Source organism: Ciconia boyciana, chromosome 1 (assembly GCF_034638445.1).
Source record: "Ciconia boyciana chromosome 1, ASM3463844v1, whole genome shotgun sequence".
In the NCBI taxonomy this organism is placed as follows: domain Eukaryota; kingdom Metazoa; phylum Chordata; class Aves; order Ciconiiformes; family Ciconiidae; genus Ciconia; species Ciconia boyciana.
This window is the reverse complement of record NC_132934.1, coordinates 44,573,416-44,600,457: the sequence shown is the minus strand read 5'-3', so window position 1 is coordinate 44,600,457 and position 27,042 is coordinate 44,573,416. Positions and strand designations below refer to the sequence as shown.

The window sequence follows — 27,042 nt, the reverse complement described above, 5'->3', positions numbered from 1 at the left end:
GGATGTTATAATTTTAAACGTAAAAGTTGTAACTTCCAATACACTAAAGGTGCATATTTTTCCTTTAGGCTGACGGATAAAACTAAAAGCATACAGTTCTCCATTAAGAAATCAACTAATTGTTTAGTATCACAGACAGACATTCTGAAGAAATAATCCTGTCTTTAAGAGATTTTAAATGATTTAATGATTTAAAAGATATGTAGAAAACTATGATTCTATATCTAGAGACACATCATCATTTGCTATATCAAATTGCAATGAGACAAATTGGTCCTCATTGTAAATAAAAGAGGATGGGGAAGCATGCGCATATTTGGATGGCACATGAAGTTACAGGTGGAGTTTTTTGGAGGGCTTTCACATATTGTCATATACAAGTTAATGTTTAAGAGTGATAGAAAAAGAAAATGCAGGGATGAAAATCTACTACGACAAGAAAGAAATAATGGGTTACAGAGATGTAGAATAGAATAGAATATTTCCATTGGAGGGGACCTACAGTGATCATCTAGTCCAACTGCCAGAGCACCTCAGGGCTGACCAACAATTAAAGCACATTATTAAGGGCATTGTCCAAATGCCTCTTAAACACTGACAGGCTTGGGGCATCGACCACCTCTCCAGGAAGCCTGTTCTGGTGTTTGACCACCCTGTCGGTAAAGAAATGCTTCCTAATGTCCAACCTAAACCTCCCCTGGTGCAGCTTTGAACCATTCCCACATGTCCTGTCACTGGATACCAGGGAGAAGAGATCAGCACCTCCCTCTCCACTTCCCCTCCTCAAGAAGCTGGAGAGAGCAATGAGGTCACCCCTCAGCCTCCTTTTCTCCAAACTAGACAAACCCAAAGTCCTTAGCCACTCCTCACAGGACATGTCTTACAGCCCTTTGACCAGCTTTGTTGCCCTCCTCTGGATGCATTCAAGGACCTGAACATCCTTCTTAAATTGTGGGGCCCAGAACTGCACACAGCACTCAAGGTGAGGCCGCACCAATGCTGAATACAGTGGGATAATCACCTCTTTTGACTGGCTGGTTATGCTGTGTTTGATGCACCCCAGGAGGTAGTTTGCCCTCTTGTGCTGTGGAAGAACCGCAGCTCTTACATTGTGTCACAGAATTGTAATAGTTGTACCTATTTTCTGTACAATAAGTACAAGCAAAAAAATTAGAGTAATCAAAATTAATTCAAATGACCCACATCTCCTGGAAAACGTGCCTGCTCTAAAAAATCACAGAAAACTAATGTTCGGCCTGACTGATTAATGTGAAAGTCTGAATGAATAAAAACACTTTCAGCATAATCCGCTGCTATCTAATTCTGGGCTGGGCATTAACAGACAGGGGATGTCAGCTGCAGACCTCAGGGCACTCACATGAAAATGAGCTGCTGCCAGTTTTGGAGCCTGAGCTCCACTCACCAACAGAGATCCTCCTGTTAATTTTCACATTTACTGAAGAAGATATGGAAAAACAAAGGTAAAAATAACTGGATGCCAGACAACCCAGTAGCTCTGAAGATTACCAGAAGCAATTTAAGTAGCACCTAAAATTGGTTAAGGATCTAATGGGAAGCTCAGGCGCCGCCTGCTCACTGCCATCCATACCACTGAGAAGCTGCAGTGCCATGTTCTATGCTGGTGGCATCAAAAGCAAGTTATAAACCCCACATAATTGTAATGGTCTAGGGAATGACTTAGGTTAGAATTTTATGGCAAGGTCTCTATCTAAGAAGAAGAGATTTGAACTCAAGGTCAGTCACAAGTGGAAAAAGGCACTAGAGAAGTGTTCCCAAATTTAGTTGCCATTATCAATGACAGTGGAAGTAGCAGTAACTCCTAATTCTGTTCTGTTGTACACGAATGCATCCAGCCGATCAAGCAGCAATAACATACCACTTTGAACTCTTTTCCTCACTGCTAGTTTGGAAACTCCTTGCCTTTGGCACTATTTCTGTAATTGTAATTGCAGACATAATGCTCAAGGAAAAAGTCTTGGCCTCCATGTCACTGGATTCAGTTTCAGGTATTTCTCTTCATCTAGTGCTTGGTCAGCAAGAAGCACATACAGACAACATCTGGGTTCAAAAAGGAGATCAGAAATTAATTTCATCTGCGCACTGACGATTGTAGCTCAAAGTGAGTTGTGTTCTGCTTTAAGCAGACAGCAGGAGTAGTAATTCTGTGGCACTGACCATACTCAAGCCCTCCACAGGAAAAAGTCCTACTCTGGAAACTCTGTCAGTGGAGAGGACAGAACAACTACTGTACTGCTCCATCCATCTAGCAAATGAGCCAGCCAGGCAGCCATCTGAAACAAAAAGTCCCAGTTAATGCAATTAAAGGCCGCTCACAAAACTATTGAAGTCTGCACAAAAGCTTCCATCACAGAAGATGTATTTCTGCTCCATACTCAGGTCTACATCTTAGTTGCACACATATACACAGAGTGAAAATATGTTGAGAAGTGAGGAGGTGGAGTGATTCACAGAAGTTTGATCTCTGGTCAACATAGATACTAAAAACTGGCCAACATAGATACTTTAGACTGTGGAGGCTAAAAAGTGAAGCTTAATAATTAACTGACTCAACTCGGATGTACAGAATGATGGTAGTTAAAAAAAGAAAAAAAAACTTAAAAGAATAAGAAACTGAGAGCATTTTATGATTTTGTGGTTAGTGCTGTGAAAGTCTGGACAGAGAGAGAGGAGAAATGGTTTCATCTTTAGAGAGTGGCATCATTCTTGAAGTGGCATTACTCCTATCTTGTTAATCTCTTTAAATCTTATGTAAGATGTAGAGTTACCTATGAACATGCAATAATAATAATATTTGCTTTGATTTGTGTGATTGAAAGTGAAAGACTAGCCATAATCAGTCCGTCAAAAAGAACGGTGTGTATGTCGTAGACTGCAAGATCTTAAAAACTGGAAATGTCAGTTCTCCATTAACATACAAGAGAAGAATGCATAAAATGCAGAAACAGAGATATTCTATGAAAAGGGCTTTTTCTGCAAGTTATTATTTTGTACAACAGCATCCTGCCAAGACTGAATTAGACATGAACAAGAGAAAAAGGCTATGCTATTCCAAAGGTTTTTAGAATCTAATTTAAATCATCATGTCCTGAGTGTTTCTCTAGTTATGATAATAACAATCACAGAGTAAGCTGCAGAAGGCCATGGAAAAGAAAGAGGAAAGAAGTACAGGGTTGATTGCACTAAAACCACCCAGCTGCATCACCTGTAACATACCAACAGCACATCAGCCAATGTGAGGAATGTCTTTGGCCTTTGGTGGAAGGCTGACTTTTATGATACAATCGAACAGGTAACTGTAGGAATGAGTTATCGCTGTCTGTCATCTATTTAGCCTAGAAATAAGACCTGGTAATACATCCTAAATTCATGTACTCTATCTCTGAAAAATATTAGCATAAAACCAGTAAAAGCCTAATACCACAAAACTGAAAATACAGTATTATGTTCTAGATTCTAACTGTGATTTCTCTAAAATAAGGGCATTTGGTGCTAATTCCTGTCACAGGTACAATGCAAAGGGCTTCAAATGCCAGTTAAGCTCATTATTGAACTAAACTGAAACACAACAGGCTCTGAAAAGAGGTTAAATGGTTACTATGGTAATCCCTGACATGGTCTAAATTGGTGTTTAAGAGCTGACAGACGAAAAAAATGAAGAAAATGACTAATCCATTTCTTTCTCAGACCACTGTTCCTAAATCTTTGTCTTTAACCTTTTCAAAAATACATCTTTCTCTGATGCTTCTGGAAACCAAGATCTTTTACTTCTATGTGGAGTGGGCACAACAAAGCGAGGAGACCGGAGTGGCATACTACGCCTCAACCTTTTAGTGAAAAAGCTGTTGTCTTCTTTCTGAGAGCTGCTCTTTCCTTGTGACTGTTAAAATGCTGGTCTCTGTTCTGAAGGTCCTTTTAATGACACTTATGATGGAATATTTTGATACAGCCAGCTTCCCTTAGCTCCTGATCCTGGTTTGTAACAGCAATCAGATAACGATTTTTGTCACTGTCGGTTTGCAAAGGGAGGAGAGAAAGGGAAATAAGGTATTACCCTGGACTACTGCAAAGCTTCTGCCTAGAATGCCAATGAGAAAGGCAATTTCTGCCTCTGGATAATGCATTCACTGATCCCGGTAGTTGGAAAAATAAGTAAGTACATAAAAGTCTGGGTGGAGAACAATGCAGGAAAATTTCATATATAGCACGTTCTGTGGTCCTTTCATACCAACCAGGTGATTCTGCAGATGCATTTGCAATCCCTCCCAGATTACAGAGCTTTATAGCTGGGAGTACTCTGCGATTATGGCTGAATTCCCTGGAATTGCTTCTGCAGCTGCCATCCAAAAGATCTCCTCCTAGCATAGCTTTAGTGCCTTCCTCTTGGAATATACTTCAACCCATGCTAATGACTGATACATCAGCTAGCTGAATGAAATCACTTGCAGGTACATGGAGAATACTTCCAGCATCTAAGTGATATAAATTCTGCTTAAGCCTTTTAAAGAAGAACTCTAAGATGATTTTGATCCCTCTCAGCATCTTTCTCAAAAGCCTATGAAAACGTGATTCAGAACATTGCTTTCCAAATGCCACTGTACGTTTAACATCCAAGTCCAGTGCTTTTGAACTCCTTGGCTGGTCTGGTCTCTCTCCTCTATTAAACATTTAAAAATATCCTATACTTGAGCAATAAAAACCCACACAATAACTTCAAGAGGCAGAGATGGGGAATTGTCCATTATTCCTTCCTTGTAACTTTCTACAAGGTCTTTAGGAATATACCTTGTCTAGAATCAACATTAATATAATTATTGTTATTTTGCATATGGATCATGAGATGCTTCGCACCAAGTGTAGGCTCTACTTTGTCAGCACAGTTTAAGCATCAAGATGCCCTTCCACACTTGAAAGTTAACTGGTAATAAGTATGTTTTTGACAAATAAGCAATACAAATTTTTCTGATCCTCAGAATGAATACTGTTCAGAAACAGAAGGGCCCCGGCAGAGCCTGAATTTATCACGGAACTTCTCCTTCTTGTCTACTGTCCTCTGTATTTGAATTTAATATCTGTAAAGCCAGACAGTCTGAGATGAATCAAGACACATTCCCTTTTGATTTCAAGTAAGCCAATTACATTCTTTTTGTTATAACACAAGAAAGCCTCTGACCTCCTAAGGTAGGTGTCTTTTCCAGAGAGTGAGTTAAGAAAAAGAATACTCAACAAAGGTATATAGTGGGATTGTCAGCATTTTGAGTATGAAAGGTGAAAAAAGAAATGCATAATTCTAATAGCCTGAAACAGTACTGAAACTGCTCTACTTGAGTTATATGGTTTTACCTTTAAAATCACAACAGTTCAATATCTTCAATTTCAAGCTGAAAAACAACTAATTAACTGCTGAAGAATTTCAAATCAGGCTTGCTTATTCTCAAACTTAAGCCATCTCCCTCATATTAAGAACCTCTGTTTTGTTCCCTGTCTCACTATCAAATTCATTTCCTCTGCAGGACAGCTGTTGCACTTATGTTCAACATTGTGTACTTAGGTGAACATATGTTCAGCATTGTGCATTTACTGTATGTAACCCTGCCACAAAATCTGAAAATTAAAAAACCCCTTAGATTTAACATTTTAAAGTTTTAATTGGGTACAAGATGAAGTGAACTTGAGAAAACTTGAACACCATGCAGAAAACATAGTGATCCAATATAATATATAGCTAAATAAAGGAGACCTCACATTTTAAAATGTCTGACACTCTGACAGCATCTCCACAGGGATAATGATACTTTCTTTTGCAAAGCACTGTGCTATCTGCAAAGCTGTATAAGAACTAAGTGTTGTTATTAGAGATGGGAAAGGCCTATTAGATCATCTGTCCATCTCTGATATAATAGAAAATGACCGTGATTTGCTGCTGTGATTTGACAGTGACATTTGTAAAAATGTCCTTTCCTCTTAACTCTCTGCAAGTTTCAGTGCTGAGGATTCAATAAGCTAGACAGCTTACTAACTTTGTCACTCTCCAACTTCTATGAAGCATACCGAGGTATTAAATATACTCATTTCAGGCCCACTTTTCCATCTCCTTCCTTCAACTTTCAGTTTTTGAAGAAGAAGGAAAGAACAATCTGCATGAATAGCGCACATGTCAAGCTTCACAGAACTAGTCTTTCACTCCCCAGCTGCAGACTGCTTGCACCTCACCCATCTGCAAGGCAGTATTGTAGCATCTCTGCAAAGCAGTATTGTAGCATCTCTCCTGCTTGGGATCATGTAGGAGAGAAGCTGTTGTCTATCTTGCTGATGTTTTCCAGCAGATTTCCATCCAAAATATACCATCACAACCCACTGTGCTACGAGCATGCATCCATCATGTAACCTGTCCATGCTGGATGCCTGATCAGATAAGGATCAGAGTCTTATCTGATGACAGTCGTAAGAGGTCTGCAGAACTCTTGGTGGTGGATACTGGCAGGTCGAAGATCCTTGGATGAAGGCTCTGCTCTCCACTGCTTTCAAGGGAAAGAATTGTTTCTGCTCTTCCTTATATTCCCTAAAGTTTCTTGGAATGTTTGCTAGAACAGGTTTTCAGCTTAAGTGCCAATATAACAAAATGTCTGGAGGGAAATCAGTTGAAGTATGCAGAAGATGACTCTCAGTATGATTCACACTGCTGTGAGCAAAGAAGAGGTCTGTCTGCCCTTCTGTACTGGAGTGATAACAGATATTGGATGCAGTGTGTACTCAGATAAAGTTAATGGCAGTGACATCTGGTAGATGACACAGAGGAGTAAACTCCTATCATCTGTTTTTTAACACTCTGTGCCCAAACCATTATATGTCAGACTTGGTAAAAGTGAGTAATCTTTCAGTATCTACCACTCTTCCCTCCCATGCTCTCAGTCATATGAGACTGAAGGACTGCTAGATAAATCACCTCCATCACCTCCATGTATTCACAAGGACAGCAGAGCTAAAAGCAGCCAGGGAAAAAGGATTCAAGGTATGCCGCTCATTTGTAGTGGCCTCCCCAACATTTAGCAGTCATTGTACAGACTCATACATTCCCAAAGCCTTCTCACAGTCATAACAAATGCTTACATAAAGCCTTGTACCTTCAAAGTGCTTCACCAACATAAATATATTAATAAGACCTTTCCCAGAAGAGAATGCAGTGTCAGAGAGATGCCATTCAAATGGCTGGGCCGTGAGAGGTAGAGCTTCAAATATTTCATTAAACCTTCATCCTCTGCCATCAATTTCAAGCCCATTTAGAAAAAAGGATGGAAAGTACAGTGGAGCTTTATGAGCAAAAGGAAGAGTAACCGCTTGTAAAATGATTTTGCCCTCTATGATTGCAGTGTTAATTAAATTGTGTATTCTGTGATGTGCATCAACTGAATTCTACATAAAGTGAAATAAAATAAGATTTTTATACTCAGTTCAACTGATGCCACCTAGATGGTTCTTTCAAAGTGACGGGTGACAATTGCCACTGATGTGCTTTGGTATGCATCTTGTTTTGGGGTCATAATGAAAACATTAAGGATAGTTTGGCATCTGATAATTAATTGCAAACATATGTAGAAATCTAGTTAGTGCTAGGTTGTTAAGAACTGACAAACTTACCTAAGTGCTGTAAGGGCAAAGAAGGAAATAAAACATGTAATTCTTCAAATATTGCAGATTACATACAGATGTGCTTTTCAGGGACAAATTAATTACACAATTACAACATGTTGAATAGTCTATAAGAGATTTTTTTGTAGTAATAGAATTACATTGGTCATACATTTTTGTTTTGAATCGGCTTGAATTAAAACCTAAGTTTTAGGTTTTAATTCAAACCGATTCAAAACAAAAATGTATGACAATTGAATTGAAACCTACATTTTAGGTTTTAATTCCATTTTTATCATGTTTTCGTAAAATTAGTAAGCCAGACTGCCACATCATGTTAATGATCACTACTACGATACAAGCACATGTCTGTTGCCACACATTTGGCCTAGGTAATAGCCTTTATGTGCGCAGTACTGTATTTGCTAATTCTGAAGCCAGGGTACTTCTTGGTCGCAGCTATATCTGCTGTGAATTCTGCAATGTCTGCTGTGTCAGCTGATAACAGTTTATGGCAACAGGACCTCTCCCATCCCTCTCAGTCCCCTATTTATTATCACATAAAATGTACTAGAATTTGTTTGGCATCTTTGCTGCAGAGCAGGGGCAAGAATATCGAAGATGGTGAGGTACTTGGCAGTAGTCAAATATGGAAATATGAATGACATTTCGTGTGAAACACAGCTCCCAAACCACTGACAGATGTAACTCTCTTGGTTCTTGGTAGAGGTTTCTTTTCCAAATTGGGCTAAGCAATTCTTTGAATCAGGCTTAACATATATATGACAGAAGTAGAGGTTCCATAACAGAGCAAAAATAATTGAAGACCTTTTGGATTAAATATACTTGGCTTACCTACATGTTGAGTAACTGGTTTCTGTGGGGTCACTTTTTATTTATACAGTGAGCTCAGGAGCTGTTGCAGAAAAGCTACAACTAGTATATAGAAAACTAAGATTAATGAAGTCTCCAACTAATCTAAGTTATGATATTTTCCCATATATACTGGATACCTTGCATGCTTATGGGCATAGAGATGCAAAAATGAAACAGGAGACCTCCTATATTATGAAAAAATATTTAGGGAGTTGGTGTAAGCACAGTTTTTCATGATATTTTCATAGGATCATATTGCCTAGCTTCATATAAATAAAAAAGCCATGCATTAGTAGCAACTTCAAAAAAGCCCTATCAAAACACTACAAAAATGACAATGTTTTTTTTCTGCATATATAGTACCTGAAATTTGAAGAAAGCTGAGGGCCGAGGCTCAAATGGGAACTAAGAAAAGCTAGTTTCTTCTAGCTAACATGACTCTCATGCAAATATTTTTGTATAGACAAATGACAAACACATGTAAAAATACAGATCTGTCAGTTCACTTGGGCTCTGAAAGCACAAATAAGGTACAGCCTAGATTTCGTCTCTACTGCAAACTATTCAAAGCTCCTGTAATACTCTCCTAATATCCAAATACTTTAGGAATTATTTATTTTAAGTACTTCCTCCTGTTTTAATAAAAAGTTCTTTCCAAGTCAGAATGCATTTTTATAAGTAGCTCACACTGTTCAATATGTATTTCAAGCAACGTTATCATCACTTTGTATTAGTAGGATATGAACTTTACGAAGCAACCAAGCGACCGAGTCAGGTCTTACTGTGGACGTCAGCTAGAAAACTCAAGAGGCAATGTTCTATGCCACAAGACAGATGAAACCCCACACTAATCTATACCATGTCATCTGTCAGCTGCACATAGAGATATCGTTTATGTTCTAAAAGCTTAAAGTTATACTAAAAAGGTAAAGTTTCAATCCCTCTTTGTATAGTGTTTGGCTTATTTTATGTGTTTTGAAACAGAAAAACATGAAACACTTTGATATCACACACAACAGTGTGGTAAAAGTCCAATTTGATACTTAATAAAGTTTGGAAGGATTAATACACTCTGATTTCACATTTCTAGCTTTCTGGCATGCTGAGGCCTTAAAGGAACAGGGCCCTTGAACTGCAAACTTCCTTTTTTTCTTTTTTTCATTTTCATCTTTAGCTCTAAGAGTGGAAGAAAAATGCCCCATAAAGCATGGGTACCAATGTCACATGCAATAAGAGAGCCCTGCAAATGCTGTCACTATGAAATGATGCCATGCAGAATAGTCTCAATGTAGCAGTGGCTTTCATATCAATAAGCAGTAGAAGAAAGCCATCTGAAAATAACAGTCCTTAAAAACAAACACTCAAAAAGGCAAGACCGAAATCTACCATTTTTGAAAATCTGAGAAGGCTGCATGGATCAGCATCTGCTGAATTTTTCACAACTTGTAGTCTAAATCCAATATTCAGGTTTTCTTCACTTGTATTAAAAGAAAGATTTCATCCAGAGATCGTCCCTTTAATTACAGAAACTAAGGTTCGAATCCAAAGCAGCTTATTAGCTAAATTAGACAACGAGGAACTCAGACTCAATTCCTTCTTCTCCCACCAGAGAATTGAAGCACGCTGTGCACTCTGACTGTTATGAGTGGGCAGATATTATCTAGCAATCAAAAGGAAAAGTAATGTAAAACTGAGTACAAAATGGTCTTATAATAAGCAAAAAGGTGGATGTGCCAGTATGAACAACCTCACAGGATGCACAATTTAGTGATGAAATATTTCCAAAAAGTGTCTTGTGTACATGTAGCACTATACCGACTAAATAATGAACCCACAGAATGTTGGCACAGAGAGGAAAATAAAAAAGATGATTAATATTTGAGTGAGATGCTGTTCCAAGGTCTTTGTCAAATGCATAATTCTAATCAATGGATATGATTGCATAGCAGCTCAATAAAACCATAAGGTATTTCAATGAAAACCTACCATTATCTTCATGCACAATAAGATGCCTTGAGATGCAAACATTGAGAATGATTAGGGCCACAAAGAAGCCTAAATGCACACTGCTCTTATAATTCAAATGCAAATTCTATGTACCCAAACTGCATCAATTCAAGAAGAAGTCAAACTCATGAAAACTTTCTTAATATGTTGCATAAAGTATCACAAAGATTGAAAATAGGATTAGCAAAGGAGAATGTACCATTCAATGAGTATTGGAAAAGATGCTTATCAAAAATTTATCAGGTGAAGTAAGTCTGAGAAATGCTGATAACAGATGGGAGCTGTCTCGGCAAAAAAAATGTTGCTAGTTTGACTGTTTCTCTAGCTGAGGATAAAAGTGTCCTGGGGGGGGGGGGGAAGTCTGGTTTTTCTTACCTCTTCCTTCTCTGCACTTTGCAAGTCCCTCCACTCCTCAGTGACGTGACCGAAGTCCACTGTGTTCATCGCAACCTTATATTCCCCAATGATATCATGTTTGGAGAAACGATCAAAGTCATAAACTGCCATCACTAAAGTTTTTCCACCCAGCTCGGAGTATGGCACCTGCAAAGAAGAGAAAATGACAAACTCCGTATCTGAGACAATAAAGATCAGTCCACTACAATGCAAATCTATTTCTTTGGTTTATCAGCTGTCATCTCAGGTAAATTGAACTGCAGAGAAAATTATGAGGTGTATTTGTTTCAGAGTCACCAGACGCAGTATTTTTTGAGACCAGGCTCTGGCACTCGATAGAACAATGTGGCAGCTCACTCATCACTCCACGGGTTTTTCTCATTCTACTTCAAATCATTTTGTGGGTGATGAAACTGAAACAGGAAGCCCAATTATTTGCACTGAAGACACATGAACTTTTCACACAATGGTGTCTTTCCCTCAATAAATCAAGTGTCATCACTCAGAAATAGGTAGCTCCGAGACTGATGAAAAAACCAGAACCGGCTTACTGTATCTGACACAAAGTAATTAGACACTAAATAGTTCTCTCACAGTACCACTACCTATTACTTACCAAGGCATATTTGTCATTATTATACCTTTCACACTGTAGACACTAAGGTACTTTCTAAGTCACAGTGTACAGCTAGAAATTGTGGTGGCAGAAGGCCAAGTTCTGACTATTTCTCCAGCTGTTCTGATGTGTTTTGGACAGATGCTGTGGGTTAGGATGCTTATGAGTAACATTTTTAATATTCAGATGAAGATGTGCAGTTCAGGTAAGCTACACTTGAGTGGCTATCTGGAGAGGTCTGATTTAGGAATTGTTTAGATTTACACTGAACACTTGGTCAAGTTGAATATATTCTGCAAGTATAAATGGTTTCTATGGGCTTCAGTAAATATTTCTCGATTAATTGTCTATATAAAAAGAGAAATGGAAGCGTGGCATTGTCATTGGCCTTGTTAACCGCTGTACGTTCCGGTCTGTTTAAACCCTAGGACTGTTGTCTTTTGTTACTGTTTGGCTTCCACTTGCTTTTTAAAATACTTACTAATAACATGAGTAGTTTTTCTTTTTCATAACATGTTACATAATGTTTAAAAGGAGCTCCAGCTCCAGCCTCCATTACTGAGTACAATAGTTCCAGTGGGTACAAGGTTGTGTATTGTAGCAAATCCTATAGCAAAATCTATTTTGATTCTGTAAATTATTTGTAGCTTCTAAAAAGCTATAGAAGGCAAATGTACGTGGAAGGCAAAATTCCAAATAATTTCACTTTTATTTTTACGCAGCCTCAAAAACAGAAGAGAAATGTTCTAAAGTTTCTTTCCCCATCCGTTTCCAATACCACTTAATGGATCCTAGTCATTTGGAATGCATGAGAAGACTACATTTATCATTATTTACTCTTTTTATCATTAACTTGACCTCAGTAAAGCTTATTTTAGCTACTTTCCTTTTTAAAGAAGATCTAGTGGCAGTTCTTCCTCCATTCATTATCTCTAAAGCAGCCTCAGCCTACAGCTTTTTTCAGGACAACCAAGGATGTCCTTAGCAAAAGTCCTTAGTGAAGGATTGCTCCCTTTCCCTGCTTTCTGCTCTGCTCAGAGATACTCAGCCTCTTGACTTAATGCAGGTGAGACCTTGGTAGAAGGACATGAATAGGAGTGTTTTTCTGGCACAGACACGTCACTCCTCCAGAGAGGAACCCTCATCCCACTTTGGGCCTGGGGAGGAACACCCCTCTCTGCCAGACTGCTGTAGTCCAGCTAGGATTTCTCAGTTTCCTTTTGGCAGCACGGTGCGGGTATACAATTCAGACAGCTGGAGCCTGACGAACACCTGCACCCTGGAACGGCACCATGAATGTCTGGGAAACAAAAATGAAAAGGGGACTAACATAGGGAGCCACCCAAAGAAGAGAAGGAATGAGGTCCCAGGCTCAAGATGCAATACAGCAGAAACGTAACCCATCTCATCCCCGTTAGCCCTTCTCTGGGAGGAAGACAGGCAGCTCACAGCTGTGCCCTGGGAGAAGGTAACAAAATGGGCCTGGGCTGCTTGGTGGGCAGCTCTGCCAAAGAGAGACATGGGAAAGATGCCACCAGAAGCTGTGCGCCACCTGAAGCGGGTCACAGAAGGAAGGCTCTGCCCAAGTAAACGAGATACTGTCAGTAGTTCCCACGGAAGTTATTTATTACTGTTGCAGCACTAGTTAAATGGTCACTTGTCTTTTTCACTGTAGTCCCCAGAACAATGACAGTACTTGGCATGCTCCGTTGGTTTTCTCTTGAGTACAGACCACAGTATCCAGGGGATGATCAGTACCACATTGGGATGCACCTAAACACCCTGTCAGGTCTTGTGTGGAAAGCAAACTTCCTTCTGGAGCATATGATAAAATTTGAATATTAAAGATGTGACTTAAAACAAGTGGACATTATAGCCCAGGAGTGGATGATCTGATTTATAATTTGTGCCTCATCTTAGATGACAGCATTATTGGTTCTTTCTTTTCTTTTGTGAGCTGCAAGGAAATCTGTAATTTATAACTGTTTTCTTTTAAATACTCTCTTAGGAAAGCTCAAGAAAAAAATAACTCCCCACAAAAGATTATTTTTATGAACATCTTCAAGGGAAAAAATAAGCTTATATATGCAGTAGTAGTTCTGGCCTCCAGGGATATCTTTCTCATTGAATGATTACATAGCCTGAGTCTTTCACTGTTCCTGTTTTCAATCTGTAGCTGTCATTATAAGATTGGGCATAGAGAGAAAGGCCTAAAGTAACAGCAGAGGAATGTATATTAGGAGAAGCCCGATGAAACATGCTGTATAGTATTCCTTCATTGTATTTAACCGGGGTTTAGGTACGGCTACTGTTTTAGAAAACCACTACTGATAGATACGATTGGAATGACTTAAACATTGCAACATAAGGCTTAGCTACATTTATTCAATTCATATGTTCTTAAACCTGAGACATGATTTCTTTTCATATGTAAAGTAGCATGGCAAAGAATTGTTATGACAAATTCTAGCAAGATTAATCTGCCATATTGTCCTTCATGCATTTACCTTCCTTGAGTTTTAATTTACTTTTGAGGGGAAAAGAAATGGTATACTGAAATTCATAAATCAGACTACAAAGATATTTAAAGAAAATGCTGGTCTAGTGAAATTTACCTGACATTTGTCAAAGTGTCACTGTTTCCTGTCTTTCTTGTAAGTTTTATCCAGCCATAAAATATGGATCAGATTGTCATACATCAGGATAACTGAAGTACCTAAAATCAAACTGTGCCTTTTACACCTACTGAGGTCTGACCCTGTGTTATACCATTTTCATCGTAAGACTGAATATCAGAGGTTTCTACAACATGAAAAATCACTATGCTGGAGTTACCCATTAACTAAGAGGTCTAATTTTGTAGCCAAGCATGAGATACATAGTGGTTAAATAAAAAAAATTCAATAACAATAAAAAAATACCTTGAATGTAAATTGCTCATTGAAAACAGGGTTAAGGGTCTTTCTGTGGACTTTTGTCTCATATTTCTTCTTCTTATCAGGCAGCAGGAAAACTTTCACGTAGGGATCAGATGTACCACCCATATCTAAAGCAGGCAGCTCAGCTGCTTGAATAATCCCAACCAGAAGCTGAAAAGAGAGAAAAACAGCAGGATGAAATTTCAAATAGATATTTATAAAAAAACTGTAACAGAGAAATACACATGCAGACTCTATTTCTGGTCTATGAAAAACTATTCCCCGCCCCCCCTTCAAGGAAGGCAAATGAAGCAACACTATAGACTTTAGAAACCAATTATGGCAGATGCAGACTGTACAAAGGCTGCAGAAAAGAGGTTTTTTTTAAGCAGAAAAGAGGTTTTCAAAGGGCAGCTGATTACAGCTAAATACAGACTTCATCTTTTTACAGACTGCAATCAAATAACTTTCAATTGCTCTCTTCTCTTGTGCATTATTTTTCTATGCTGGGCACCATGAATAGAAATCACATTATTAAACAATCAAGAATGTTTAATTTTGACTACAAAATTTGTATTCTAAATCCCCAACATGTAACCTTCCCCCCAACCAAACACAAAAAGGTGATATATCAAATGCAAATCGTCAGGCAGAGCTTTATTGAAAGCAAAGGGATCTTGCAGTCTTCCTTATATTTAAATTCTCTTGCTATGTATACAAATGGGTTTAGGTAATAAACTAAGGACAACATTTTCAAAAAATACCCCATGAAAACTAACCTTTGGTAACTAAATGCTAATAATTTGTAATCTCATTGAAAAACAGAAAAATTAGTTTATTAAATCTCTTATACACTTTTAAAAATAAGGCTGAAGCACATTTGAAACTTGTAAATGCCTTGGCCATTTTTTAAGTGTTATAAATTAAGGCTTATGTTATGTTATGTTACGTTACATTACGTTATCTAGACATCCCAGCCTGTATTAGGCCTCATCAGCATAATGGAGTTGAGAGAAAGAAAATATTTTTAATCTTGTTTCATAGACACAGAACTAAGGTAAACATTCAAGTGACTCTCCAAGGTCAATCTGGAGAGAAGATATTAAGAACTGGGAAAAAAATCTGAGAATATTTTCTTCTAAATCAGTGCTTCAGTCACAATATATTTGCTTCTCTCATGGATGAATTGTTTAAAATTGGAAACAGAAGCTCTAACAACTGGAATACAGAACAATATAGTCAATCTAAGAAAGAAGCTTCTGGCTTCTGAGAGATTCCTCAAAGTTGGACTTATTTTTACCAGTTTTATATTCACAGTATGGCCTGCATGCTTTCCCACCAATAGGACTCTTAAGCTCCATTAAACATTTTCCTTTGGCTGTAAGAAACACTTCTCCTTTTCTTCCTCATTCTTATTCTAGATGCATAACAGTTCATAAGTACATGGATAGGCTCAGAATCTACATCAAGTCTTTCACATCAAAGAGTGAAAAACAAATCTATGACTTCTAGTTAACAGAGTGGAAAAGCAATTCAATTCCTTTTTAAAATTTCTCTCTCTAAAACTGAGGCATTGTGCTCTGGAGATTACCTTGGTCATCTTGTCTCCATTCTTAACTCTGTGCAATATATTAGCCAGATTTTTGGTCTGTAGTTTCGTGCTATACTAACCTAACTGAATCCCCTCTTCTACTCTTTCATATCATCTATCCTCTGACAAATTCCAAGCTGCAACATAGTTTAGAGCAGCAAAATAAATAGGAATCCATAACTCAAATAACTTATTACCTTAATTAAATACTACGCACTTTCACAGATTTGTTGCTCTCCATCTTATTTCCCTTTGTAAAATATAGTTCACAAAATCAACATTTCCTTTAATAAAATTCACACAGAAAGTTTGTCTTCATATTCTAAGGAAACTGAAATCCTTAGATCCACTCGCAGCTTTTCCTTTCCCGCTCTTTAGATCTTCTGCTTCTGAAGGGTCTAATGCTTCATACTGATTTCATACTGATTTCAAGGGGGATCAATGTGACTCATCACATGGCCAGGGAATTTGCTCTGGGAGTCAAGGAAAAGCTCCTTTAACCACAGGTTCTTGAAAGGCTTCAGAATTCTTTTTGGCTCTTGCATTGAAAAACAAGCACCGGTAGTCAGAAGATAGTTGAAAAGACAGGGAAATACTATGTATTATGACAGGTCATAGCTGTGTATAAATACCCTGCTGCTGACACAGAATTTTTTCTTAATTTCTCTTATTTTCTCTGTCTTGCAACAAGTAAGTGTACTGCATTCTGTGAACAGCATCAAATAAAGCATTTGAATGTGGAAATAAATCACAAGTACATGTGGAAGTCAGTTCAGATGAAGAATAGGAATTAACAGGGATTTAAGTTCTGTAGTCATTTCTTTTCCTAAATAGAGAAGAATGATGTGGTTTTGACTGAAGTTGTCAAAAAATGAAATGCAGGATACGTATTCTCAAGTTCACTGAAAGACATGCAGTAGAAGTGAAGAAGTCAGATGTGTTAGTGTACTTCAGTCCAAAGTTAAGCACAGTGAGTTTTAATGTGAGGCTGTGAATTGATATAATTGACAAAAGTGATCCCAACCACAGCAAGACACCAGCGAGGGGAATTAAATAGGAGCTAGTTCAGGATATGGCCAGACCTCTTAAGCAGGTGAATTCTAGGTCATCACATTACGGTGTCTATTCCTACTGAAAACTTGGGTAAGTACGCCAAAGTGTGGTCTTACCAGCTTCAGAGTAGGGTACTGAAGGAGTATCAGTCCTTGACTGGAGAGATGCTTCTTGTTCAACTTTCCTGTTTTTTTCGGGACAGACCTTTTTACTTGAACTTTTGTTCCAAACTAAAATTTTCTTGGCTAGCAGGTGTACTTCCATGGAGAGCAACAGAACCTGATGCTGCTAGTTAATAAGGCAACGTGCACACTTGATGAAGTGCGAGAAAGCTACTCCTGGCAATCTTATCAACTTGCTAAAAGACCCACAATGAATCAACTTACTTTTATGTCCCTCTCTTTTTCCTCCCATCTTTTGTTTGCTTACATTTTAAATACCTGAAGGCTGAAGCTATCTTTTACTGTCTGCATGCAGACTCCATAATATAATGTGGGTTGACATTGATTGGTGACGCCTTAATATAAGTTATTAATAACCATTAGATAAAACTGTGTCTTCAATTTTGATTAAAGGTGTAATATAAACTCTGAGTACATTGAATACTGATTTAGTAGTACCTCTGTCATGAATCTTCAGTCTTGATTTGTCCCTTTACTCCATTCAAGCAGTAAGGATTTCAGAAATATCTACTGTAACTAAATGTGTTACTTCATTCTCCCCTTGCACACACAGAAATTAAATGTTACAGGTTGGTTGTTTCAAACCTGATTGTTCTGGAAGTCATAATCCAAAGAATATTGGATTTTCCCTAGTTTCTCCACTTCTTTGGGTTCTTCTTTCTCTTCCCCATCAGTCAGCCCAGTCTCAGCATCATCATCCTTAAGAGCCTAGAAAGAAGGAAGGTAATATTGATAAATAAGGCAAACTCTTAAGTACCAGTTTAAAATAGACACTGTCCTCAAATCTATTTTAAAGCCATTAAAAGCAAGCATGACAGCAGAAATCCAAATATGCATTTACATTTACTATTCAGGTTGCTCAAGAAGATGTTATAAATCAGCAAGCAAGCAATGGAAGTAGGAAGAAAGCTTCTTGGACTATTACAAGCAACAATTGTTATAAAACCTGAAAGTAGAAACAAAATATCAACTCGATATCAAAAAATTCTTCTGGGCTCACACTGGCTCTTAAAGAGGCAGAAGGAGGCAAACATGCTATTAAATAAGCAAAGTCACACATTCATTCAACTTAAGAATATCTTGGCAATGTCAAACCTGCCTGTGCATGCTGTGAATTGTTTGCAATTGGCAACACGTTTCTGTAGAATTACTATGATAAAGAGCATGTGCTGTGGATGAGTTCTTCCTACAATCATATGCCAAACATTTTTCATGTTTATTTAGAATGAATATGGAAGCAAAGTTTTTACCATGCCATTAGCAAATGCATGTTTCTCCTTTTCCCTCCCTCCCGAGACCAATTTCCTTTTTATTCATTCTGGCTATAAAGCTTGGCTGAACCAAATTGATTGAAAGTTGATTTTAGTTTGCTTAGAAAGAAACACAAAAAATAAAGAAATACAGAACTGCTTACAGCTTTCTCTATTGCATATAACCTGCTGTTTTTAAAGGACACAGCAGTTATCTCAGACTTTATACATAATTAAAATACTAAATGATGTAATAATTTTTTTGCTGTACCAGAAAGCAGAAGTATTTGCACTGTGGAAAAGGGAATTCATACAATTATTAAACCATATGAACCATAACTAACTATGTAGATCTTATTCCAGCAGATTCTTACCTGAGTAAGAACTGAAAAATGGGCAAAAGTGATGAGACAAATAGTGAAAAATTGTGGAAAATATGAAAATAAAGTTGAGAGTGTGAAAACAAGGAATCAATACTGAGCAACCATCCAGAATTGTTATTTGCATATTATAGTAAACAGTATGCTTATCTGTAAGAGCCCTATCTGGATGAAAGTTCCTTCTATATGGAGCTTCTGCTTCCAGAAACAGACTATTAAATGCAAGAGTAAGATTTGTGATGTTCTTTCTTTTTTCACAGTGTGAGGTGGTCTGAAGAAACCTACAGCATATATAAACAGGTTGCAGCTGGAGCTCTCTATCCAAAGAGATAGCGCGGCTGGAAAGTAGCTATACCCATGGTGGATGGTGGTTGGTGAAAGAAAGAACGTGAAAGCATTAACATTCTCACTCAGCCATGAAGGCAGTGGGGGCCATGCAACAGTTGCGTGGGTGTGGTAAGAGGAAAGATTGATCTCTGAGGTAGAAAATGTTATTTTTCAGAAGCCAGATCTAAACTCAAAAAGTCAGACTTAAAACTGTACAGTGTTAAGCAATTATTTCTCTACTTTTTGAAATAAGCTAGAAATTCAGCTGGCATAGCTCAACTGAAATCAATGCAACAACATTGATTTATGCAAGCTGAGGAGCTGGGTTTGAGTTAAATATCTGAATGTTAGTGAATGATGGACTTTTTACTAGGAACATAAATTACAGTGTACCTGGATGAGATCGGTGGCAAAGGTTGGTAGTGGATGAGAATCACCTGTGGTATTGGAAGAGTTATGCTTTTTGAACTAAACCATTTCTGTTTGGAAGGGCTGAACTGCCTGAAAAGAAAATTATTTTGAGACATTTTAATCGCTGAGCTGCTAACGAGTTCCCTGGCTGTAGCACAACATTTTTGTTAGTACAACAACAAGCGTGACACTTCAAAACTGACAGGCTCTATGGCAAGAGGATACTGTTGGAGCAAAGCCAGTTTGAGCACAGCCCCTGTAGGACCATATGTGGGACTTTCAGGATATGGGGTGATACGATTATGCCAAACACCTTGCTTTCATTGGTGATAAAAATAAGCTTGAGGTTTTGTGATCATGAAAGAAAACAAAAAAGGTGACTAATCCAACTGAAGCAACCACATTTATCTGAGCCTGGAGACAACAAGAAGCAATAACTCAGAGTGGGATGTTAACTCCAAGACCCACTGCTCTGAATCATCCCAGTATTGCCCTAATAGAGGACTCCATGATAGAAGTGATAAACATCTCCAGTATATCACCATTTCTGAGATAAGTACTGGACTTTCTGCTATTCCATCTACTTTTGACCTGGATTTTGTTTGAGAGGAAATATTCTACAGCCATTCCGCAGGGACAAAAGGGAGAATGCAAGAATGGTCTATGTTAATTTCCAGGTATGAGGAATTTGTAACTATTGCATCAAGGCAATAGTTACATATCCATACTCTCTCTAGAAAAATTATATACTCTTCTGCATAGCTGATCAATCCAGGAGATGCCAGAGCTGTGGGTAACTCAGTGTGAAAAAGTTCTTACTATGACTATGGAAAATATAATGGGAAGCTAACGTCGCTCTTGCAAGGGAGTTTTGAAGGGCAGGCAGAAAACATTGCATGGTTGGGAAACTCTTCTCTACAGGTTATAAGAGGCCTATTGGAAGGTGAAAGCTATTTCCCAGGGCAGATGGAAAACAGTGCACGTTACTCACATCAGCTGAGGAGCTATATGATTCTTCTTGACCTTGACTCAGAAACACTGAAGCACTAAGAAACACTAAAAATGAGACAGTGTTTGGATTTGGTCAAGGTTGTGGCATGGGGGGAGGGAAGAAATGACAAATTATTATCTCTACAGCAGTCTGTACATAATAGCTTTTACCATCAAGAAAGGAATTTGCTTTCAAACTAGAGGCCAATGCTTCAAGAAGAAGCTGAGTCAAAGGAAAGCACAGAAGTTTCTCATGTTTGATGCAGCTGCTGAGTTCCAAAGAGGAAGAAGAATTGGATTGCTTCAAAGTACTTGAAGCACCCCGTAGGGATTTTCATTTTGTATTGAGATTCTCTGGAAGATCAATATTTAATGGAATAGTACTGCAGCCCTCAATTTATAGCACACTATATCACACTATATTGGATCTTACTGTTGTATTGCTACAATCAATTAAAATAAGCAGCTATATTTTATTGGGTTTAGAAACAATAAAATATTTTTAATTATAAGCCAGCTTTTTCAAGCCTATTCAACTGACACAACTACGATCAGAAAGCCTGGATTTAGATGCAAAGGAACATAAGGCTTTCCTTTCTTAATATTACTTTTAATTCCATGACATTTTAAATGCTTTTTCTGTGAAATACGCAACATAGAAATGCATTATTACATTGTGCTGGAGACCAGATTTATCTTTTCTAATTTGGGATGACTGTGAATTTCACTCAAGTGGTTTCTTCATTTCTGCATAACATATGCAGAAACACACAATAATGAAACTTCTATATCCTCTATATCCTCTTACATGTGTATAAGCATCTGAAAAACAGGCTTATATGTAAGCAGGTGTAGGAATGTACAAAAAAGTGTTAATCCAATACTACCATTATAAGGTGATACATCCACATCTAATGAAATCAGCAAGTGGGAAAAGTTACTTTGTGCCAGGGACCTTAACAGAGCCACTCAATATACAATATAAGTTTTCTTAGAGCTGGAAGACAAAGTGAATTTCTGAGCAACCTCTCATTTAATCTGTATTTGAATGAGCTCTGTAACTAGTTCTAACCAAGGGTGCAGACATAATCTACATATGGCATTAGGATTTTCTTTTCTGTGCCATGTTAAGCTAATTGTTTTCAAGCTCATCTACTCTGCAGTGGTTCCTACAACAAACAGGACTAAATTACAGCAATCTGGGATGCACAGTTCAATCTGCTGGTTGTTTCTTCACTTCTGTAATATAATTAAGAGTGGTTTTACAATCTTCTCTTTTCTTCTGGGTTGTTAAAGAAACTGCTTCATTTTCAATTTTTTTGTAGTTGCACCTTTTGCATAAAAAAGGAAAGAAAAACCAAAACTGCTTGTAATTGCAGTTCCGCAAACTCCACACCTTGCAGTGGGGTTTTACATTTCCTAGGCTTCCTTCCCCTCCCACTCCCCCAGCCAACAAATGCCTCTCTCCAGTGACGCTGCCCTCCTGATACTGCAAACATCCCTTGGTTCCAGCTCAGTTCCACCAAAAGCCCTGCCCCCTGTCACTGGGTTTACCCCACTACTATCCACTGCAGACCACAACAGAGATTCCAGGGATTAAAAGAGCTTTATGTGCACTTTCATTTAATCCCTCCCAAAACCACGTGTAGAAATCAAGGGGGTCTGCAAGGGATTTAGCACAGCTGGTCTGCTGGTTGCCTCCAGATTCCACATGTGCAGAAGCTTCAGGAAAGCAAACTGGTATGAGACTTGGGTAACAGAGCTGCTGGGGGAGCAAGTGTATTTCCCTGCCTCCTGTACAGCGAGGCAGAGGCCACAATCATGTCTGAGTCACCAGGAGGATGCAAAGACCCATGAAGGTGTATTTTGGTCTTTGATCCAGGTCTCAGTTATCTCCATGTTTCATTGTTAACACCTAGTTCATGTCACAGGCTATTTAGGACTGCAAGCAAAGAGCCTTTCACTGTTGTATGTAAAGAAACACTTTCATTAACAGAGTTTTTAGGGTTCCTTCCATTCATGGGGTGGCCTATGGCCTCACTTTTAAGGAAACAAGTTACCAGTAAGCAAGGAGGAGAGACGTTAAGAAGGAAAACATAATGCTGACTGCAGCCTGTAAGTTTATTTGCTGCACAGCGCATGCTGCCGTCCCAAGTTCCATCTCTGCCTGCCCCATCAATCATTCCTTTTGTTCACATGGTGAAGGGGATATTTTTTTAATGTGTGAATGATGCCCAGTCCTCAGGCTTGTGCAATGCCTGCTGAGCTGAATGGAAGAAAACAATATTATTTTGTAGCGGGAATGTTCTGTGCCATGTCCAACAATGAATTTATCAGAAAGGCAATTTTTCCTCCACACCTAGGAATGGCTGCATTTCCACTAATGGTGGTGCACCTCTTATCAATTTTCTTTCACATTCAAGAACACCATAATTCTGACCTGGCCAATTTTTATCCTGGGGAAAAGAAAAGCCTTTAAAAATTCCTGGCTGATTCCCTATCACAAAGCAGAAAAACCTGCAATTGTAGCACATTCTCTATCAGAGTCGCCCAGAAGGAAAGGCAACATTTCATTCATTCAGCATCTGCTTTCTCTCCATGAATTAATTTAAAGAGCATGTAGCGCATGGGTTTCCAGTGTCTGAGCCAGGCTTTGGTCATTGTGAAATCTACTTTGCCATTACTGCTGTAAGAGTGTTGGCCTCACACACCAGCAGTGGGCCACACCGATGCACAGAATGAGCAAGACCCTGCTGTGTTCAGCATGCGATGCCTTGACATTACTTCCTTGCTTGTTATCCAGGTTTCAAATGGTCTGTTGGGTTATTCAAAAGGCCTTCTTTCTTTAGGAGCTCTATGATATGAGGTCACCATGTTCAGCTTAAGGCTCGCTGAATTGTTTGGGTACTAAAATACCAACTTATTCCGGTGCAACAGAAGAATAAAGCAAATACTAGAGGTGTTCAATGTAAAACATGAATACATAAATTTAAGTTGGAGCTGTTAAGCCCCCCAAATCAACCTGTTTTTCCTGTAGCCAGTGTTTACTTGCTGAAAAAAGATGCAGCTGATCTCAGCCTGGAGGTCTATTTTGGAAGTTCACCCTGTGTGTCAGGGCTCTGCTTTGAACGCAGGGCTCGTGCATGAACGAAAAGAAATAAGCACTCTTGCAAGTACGCTTGCCTGCTCTGCCCCCACTTCCCATATGGCAGTGCTTGGTTGCGCTAAGCAGCAGGCTGTGAGTAGGAGGCAGCTTTAGGCTGCTTGGCCAGTGCATGCTGCTCAATCAATTGTTCTTCATCCTCCCCAAATGAATGGCAATGGGCCAGATGGAAGCATGCTTTGGGACAGAGCTGGCTCCTCGACATGGGAGGACCACTCTGAGTACTACATTTGTTTCTGTTTGAAAAAATTGTCATACTATATAATTAGGACTACATCTATTTAACAGTGAAAATTATCTAAATATAGCCATACATGATTTATTGGGTGCCACATTGATCTATGGAGAAAAAGTTGGCAAAGACCTGTTCTTTTGGCTCAGTTGCTTAAAAAGAGAGATCATCCTCTGACCATCCTCTACATAGGACTTTATCAAGTATCTGATATTCTCATGCTCAAACGTTATTTTGCTACTCATATTTATTATTAATCATTTTGTAAAGAATAAATCCCTTTGCTTAAAAAGTAAACAATTAAATGTTCCCAGTGGGGTTTGAAATGTATACCTCATTGATATGAACTGCTGTTCCTGTTGTAGGTTGTTCATACCCACTAACTTCAGGCACTTAGTGTAAGAGTTTAGCTCTCCATATAATCAGTGGATACAGGTAAATGTCTTGAGAATGTGATTCAAATCACTTAACTTAGGGAATAATTGCATACTTCCTAGGCACCACTCATTAGGAACCTGCAGACTCCCGTCTTGAATAAAGAATTCAAAATTTGGTCTGTTAATCAAGAGAACAAAGAAAGAAACATCCTTGGCAATGGAAGCTTCCAGTGGCAAGACCTTCAGTATAGAAAACAAGACGTATAAGAAAATGAGTAGCATCTGTATCTTCATATCATCCTAACAGTACAATAGGTTACAATAAAAATAATAAATGAATTATTTTTCAGGAAAAATATTTTTAAAAAAGGAGGAAAAAGAAACTCTGGAAGCATGCAAAGCAAGCTCCTGTGTCTTCCTGGGAGTGACTGAGAGGAAGAGACAGGAATGCAAATAAGGCCAGCCTTGTGGCTCACAGCTGTTGCTTCCATATTTTCAGGGTTCTGAAGTCTAATATAAATCTAAGTTACAAAAGAGTTTTGCAGAAAACCCTGCAGAACACAAACACTCATCTATAACACTGTATCTTCATAAACATGTTATTTTCACATTTTTCAGGAAGTTTTATGTACCCTGCAGAGTTGCCTTCTGAGACAGGTGAAAAAGCAGGACGATTGGTCAAGCCTGAGGTTGAGTTAATGTACAAATGGGACTCAGTCAATCCATTTTGATTGCCACAGTATACTTAATTGGGCTTGTTTTCTAAGAAAGACTTGTCCCCTTTGTTTCTGACTAATTTTCTACACTGTAATGGCTCTGCAGCACATGCTATCTTTCTGAGTGTGAATTAGGATGTCTCATTGCATTGTGGATAAGCCACAGCGAGCATTAATGTCACCAAGGGCTGAAGATGCCAACAAATGGGAATTGGCATGCTGAGACCAAGACAGGTGGCGCCGTGGAATAAATACGCTCGCTATTCTCTAGGCATTCAACTGGGAAAACAAACAAGCACACGAGCAAACACTGCAGAAGAAAAGACCACTGCCAGCAACAGAGCTCCTGTTCCTCAAAAAGATCCTCTTGGACTATTTCTGGCAATACAGGCTTGGGTCCCTTGCCGTGAAATCCAGTCTCTCTGGATGTCAGTGTGGATTTTACTGACTTAATTTTGGCTATCGTCTTCATGCTGCCAGGTCAACACACACTACTTTGCAATATTTCAGGGCCCCTAATATTAAAAGCTTCCTTCAGTATTTTGTCTCCATGAGGGCAAGGGTGTTTACTGTTCAACAGCTAAAATCATAAGGTGAAATAGTCTAAGAAAACCATGATATGTTGAAGTTCGGTTAGGTGCAATTGCAGCTCTCAATATCATGTTACTTTATAATGCCCCGATATTTCACTGCTATTAATACATGAACATTAATCAGAATATTCTGATTAAGTTAGTACATAACCCCGATGTATAAGGAAGGCCTGCAAAAAGAAAAACAAACATACAGAGAAGTCAGGTGGCTGACTGAAGGCCACAGTAGGTCAGCAGCAGAGCCAAGAATATACTCCTCATACTCCAGGGTGTAGTACATATACCTGATCCCAAATCTCCTATCTCACCTAACAGACACATTCATTGTAAGCCAAAAATCTTTCACTAGTGACACTGTCTTAGCCCAATGCAATGAGAAAGGACTGAGCTATTAAATTTCCTTCTCCACAAATGCTTTGTGACCTAATAAAATGTTCAGACCACCACAACAATTATTCTCCAATAGGGCTAAATTTTAGTAATTTTTCAGTGCCACTGTTCATGACTGAAATGATTACGTCTATTCCTTTCCTCAGCCCACAGGCTGAGCTTAAGCAAGAATTTTGCTATACCAATGCATTCAATTCAGACCCAATAAATCAGCAGCTATTATAGTGTCTCTGGAGCTGGGTGTTTGGGGACTTTTTTTTTTTTCTAAAGAAAAAAGCAGTGTGAGCCATCAGGGCCATTAGCAGAGACCGGAAAGTTATAAAGATGAAAACTGTGATGGGAAGATCTCATAAAAACACTGGTGCTAGTTGTCATTCAGTTGCACCAACAGAAATCTGGAGTAAGACCACTTAAAAGAGTTTGGTACGGAGCACTAAGAACTTAAAGTGTGGGCACTGTACTGAGATGATACAGGAGCCCACAGCAAGTTTCATGAGGTACCAATCATTTTAGCAATACTTAGAAACTAAGACATTAAAAATACACACTGCTTTCATCTACTTTTGATATAGTGACATTTATACAAAAAGGAAATAAAATTAGCAAGTTATTTTTATGTGCCTATCAATTTTAAACTTGAGCTTTCTAGTACAGTTTTACTTAGTATTTTAACTACAGAAAGAATGACAACCTCTTTTCTTTAGCCCTCCTCTAGCCTCCCCCCAAATATATACCCAATCAAAAAAATACCCAATCAATTTAGTTCAGCCTCTTGATGTGTGTATCAAAGCTACTACATATAAATCTCAGCTGAGGAGCCAGAGCTGTCAGAAGACTATATGTATCACAGCTTTAGACTAGGTGCGTCCAAATAGCAAAATAAACCTACCGCAAGTGACAATCCAG

At 38.5% G+C, this 27,042-nt stretch overlaps 1 protein-coding gene across 16 annotated transcripts in view; it reads right to left on the bottom strand.

Annotated features, from left to right (window-relative positions):
* SYT1 (synaptotagmin 1) overlaps window positions 1–27,042 on the bottom strand; it is a 359,624-nt gene that overhangs the window by 68,163 nt on the left and 264,419 nt on the right. For 15 of the 16 annotated variants that reach the window (XM_072864251.1, XM_072864194.1, XM_072864221.1 and 12 more), the window contains 3 exons: window positions 17,893–18,015; window positions 14,485–14,652; window positions 10,927–11,094 (listed from right to left, as the gene is read on the bottom strand). In XM_072864251.1, coding sequence (XP_072720352.1) covers window positions 10,927–11,094; window positions 14,485–14,652; window positions 17,893–18,015 — 459 coding nt within the window. The remainder of the gene's footprint in view (window positions 1–10,926; window positions 11,095–14,484; window positions 14,653–17,892; window positions 18,016–27,042) is intronic. The other variant, XM_072864289.1, reaches the window with a different exon arrangement.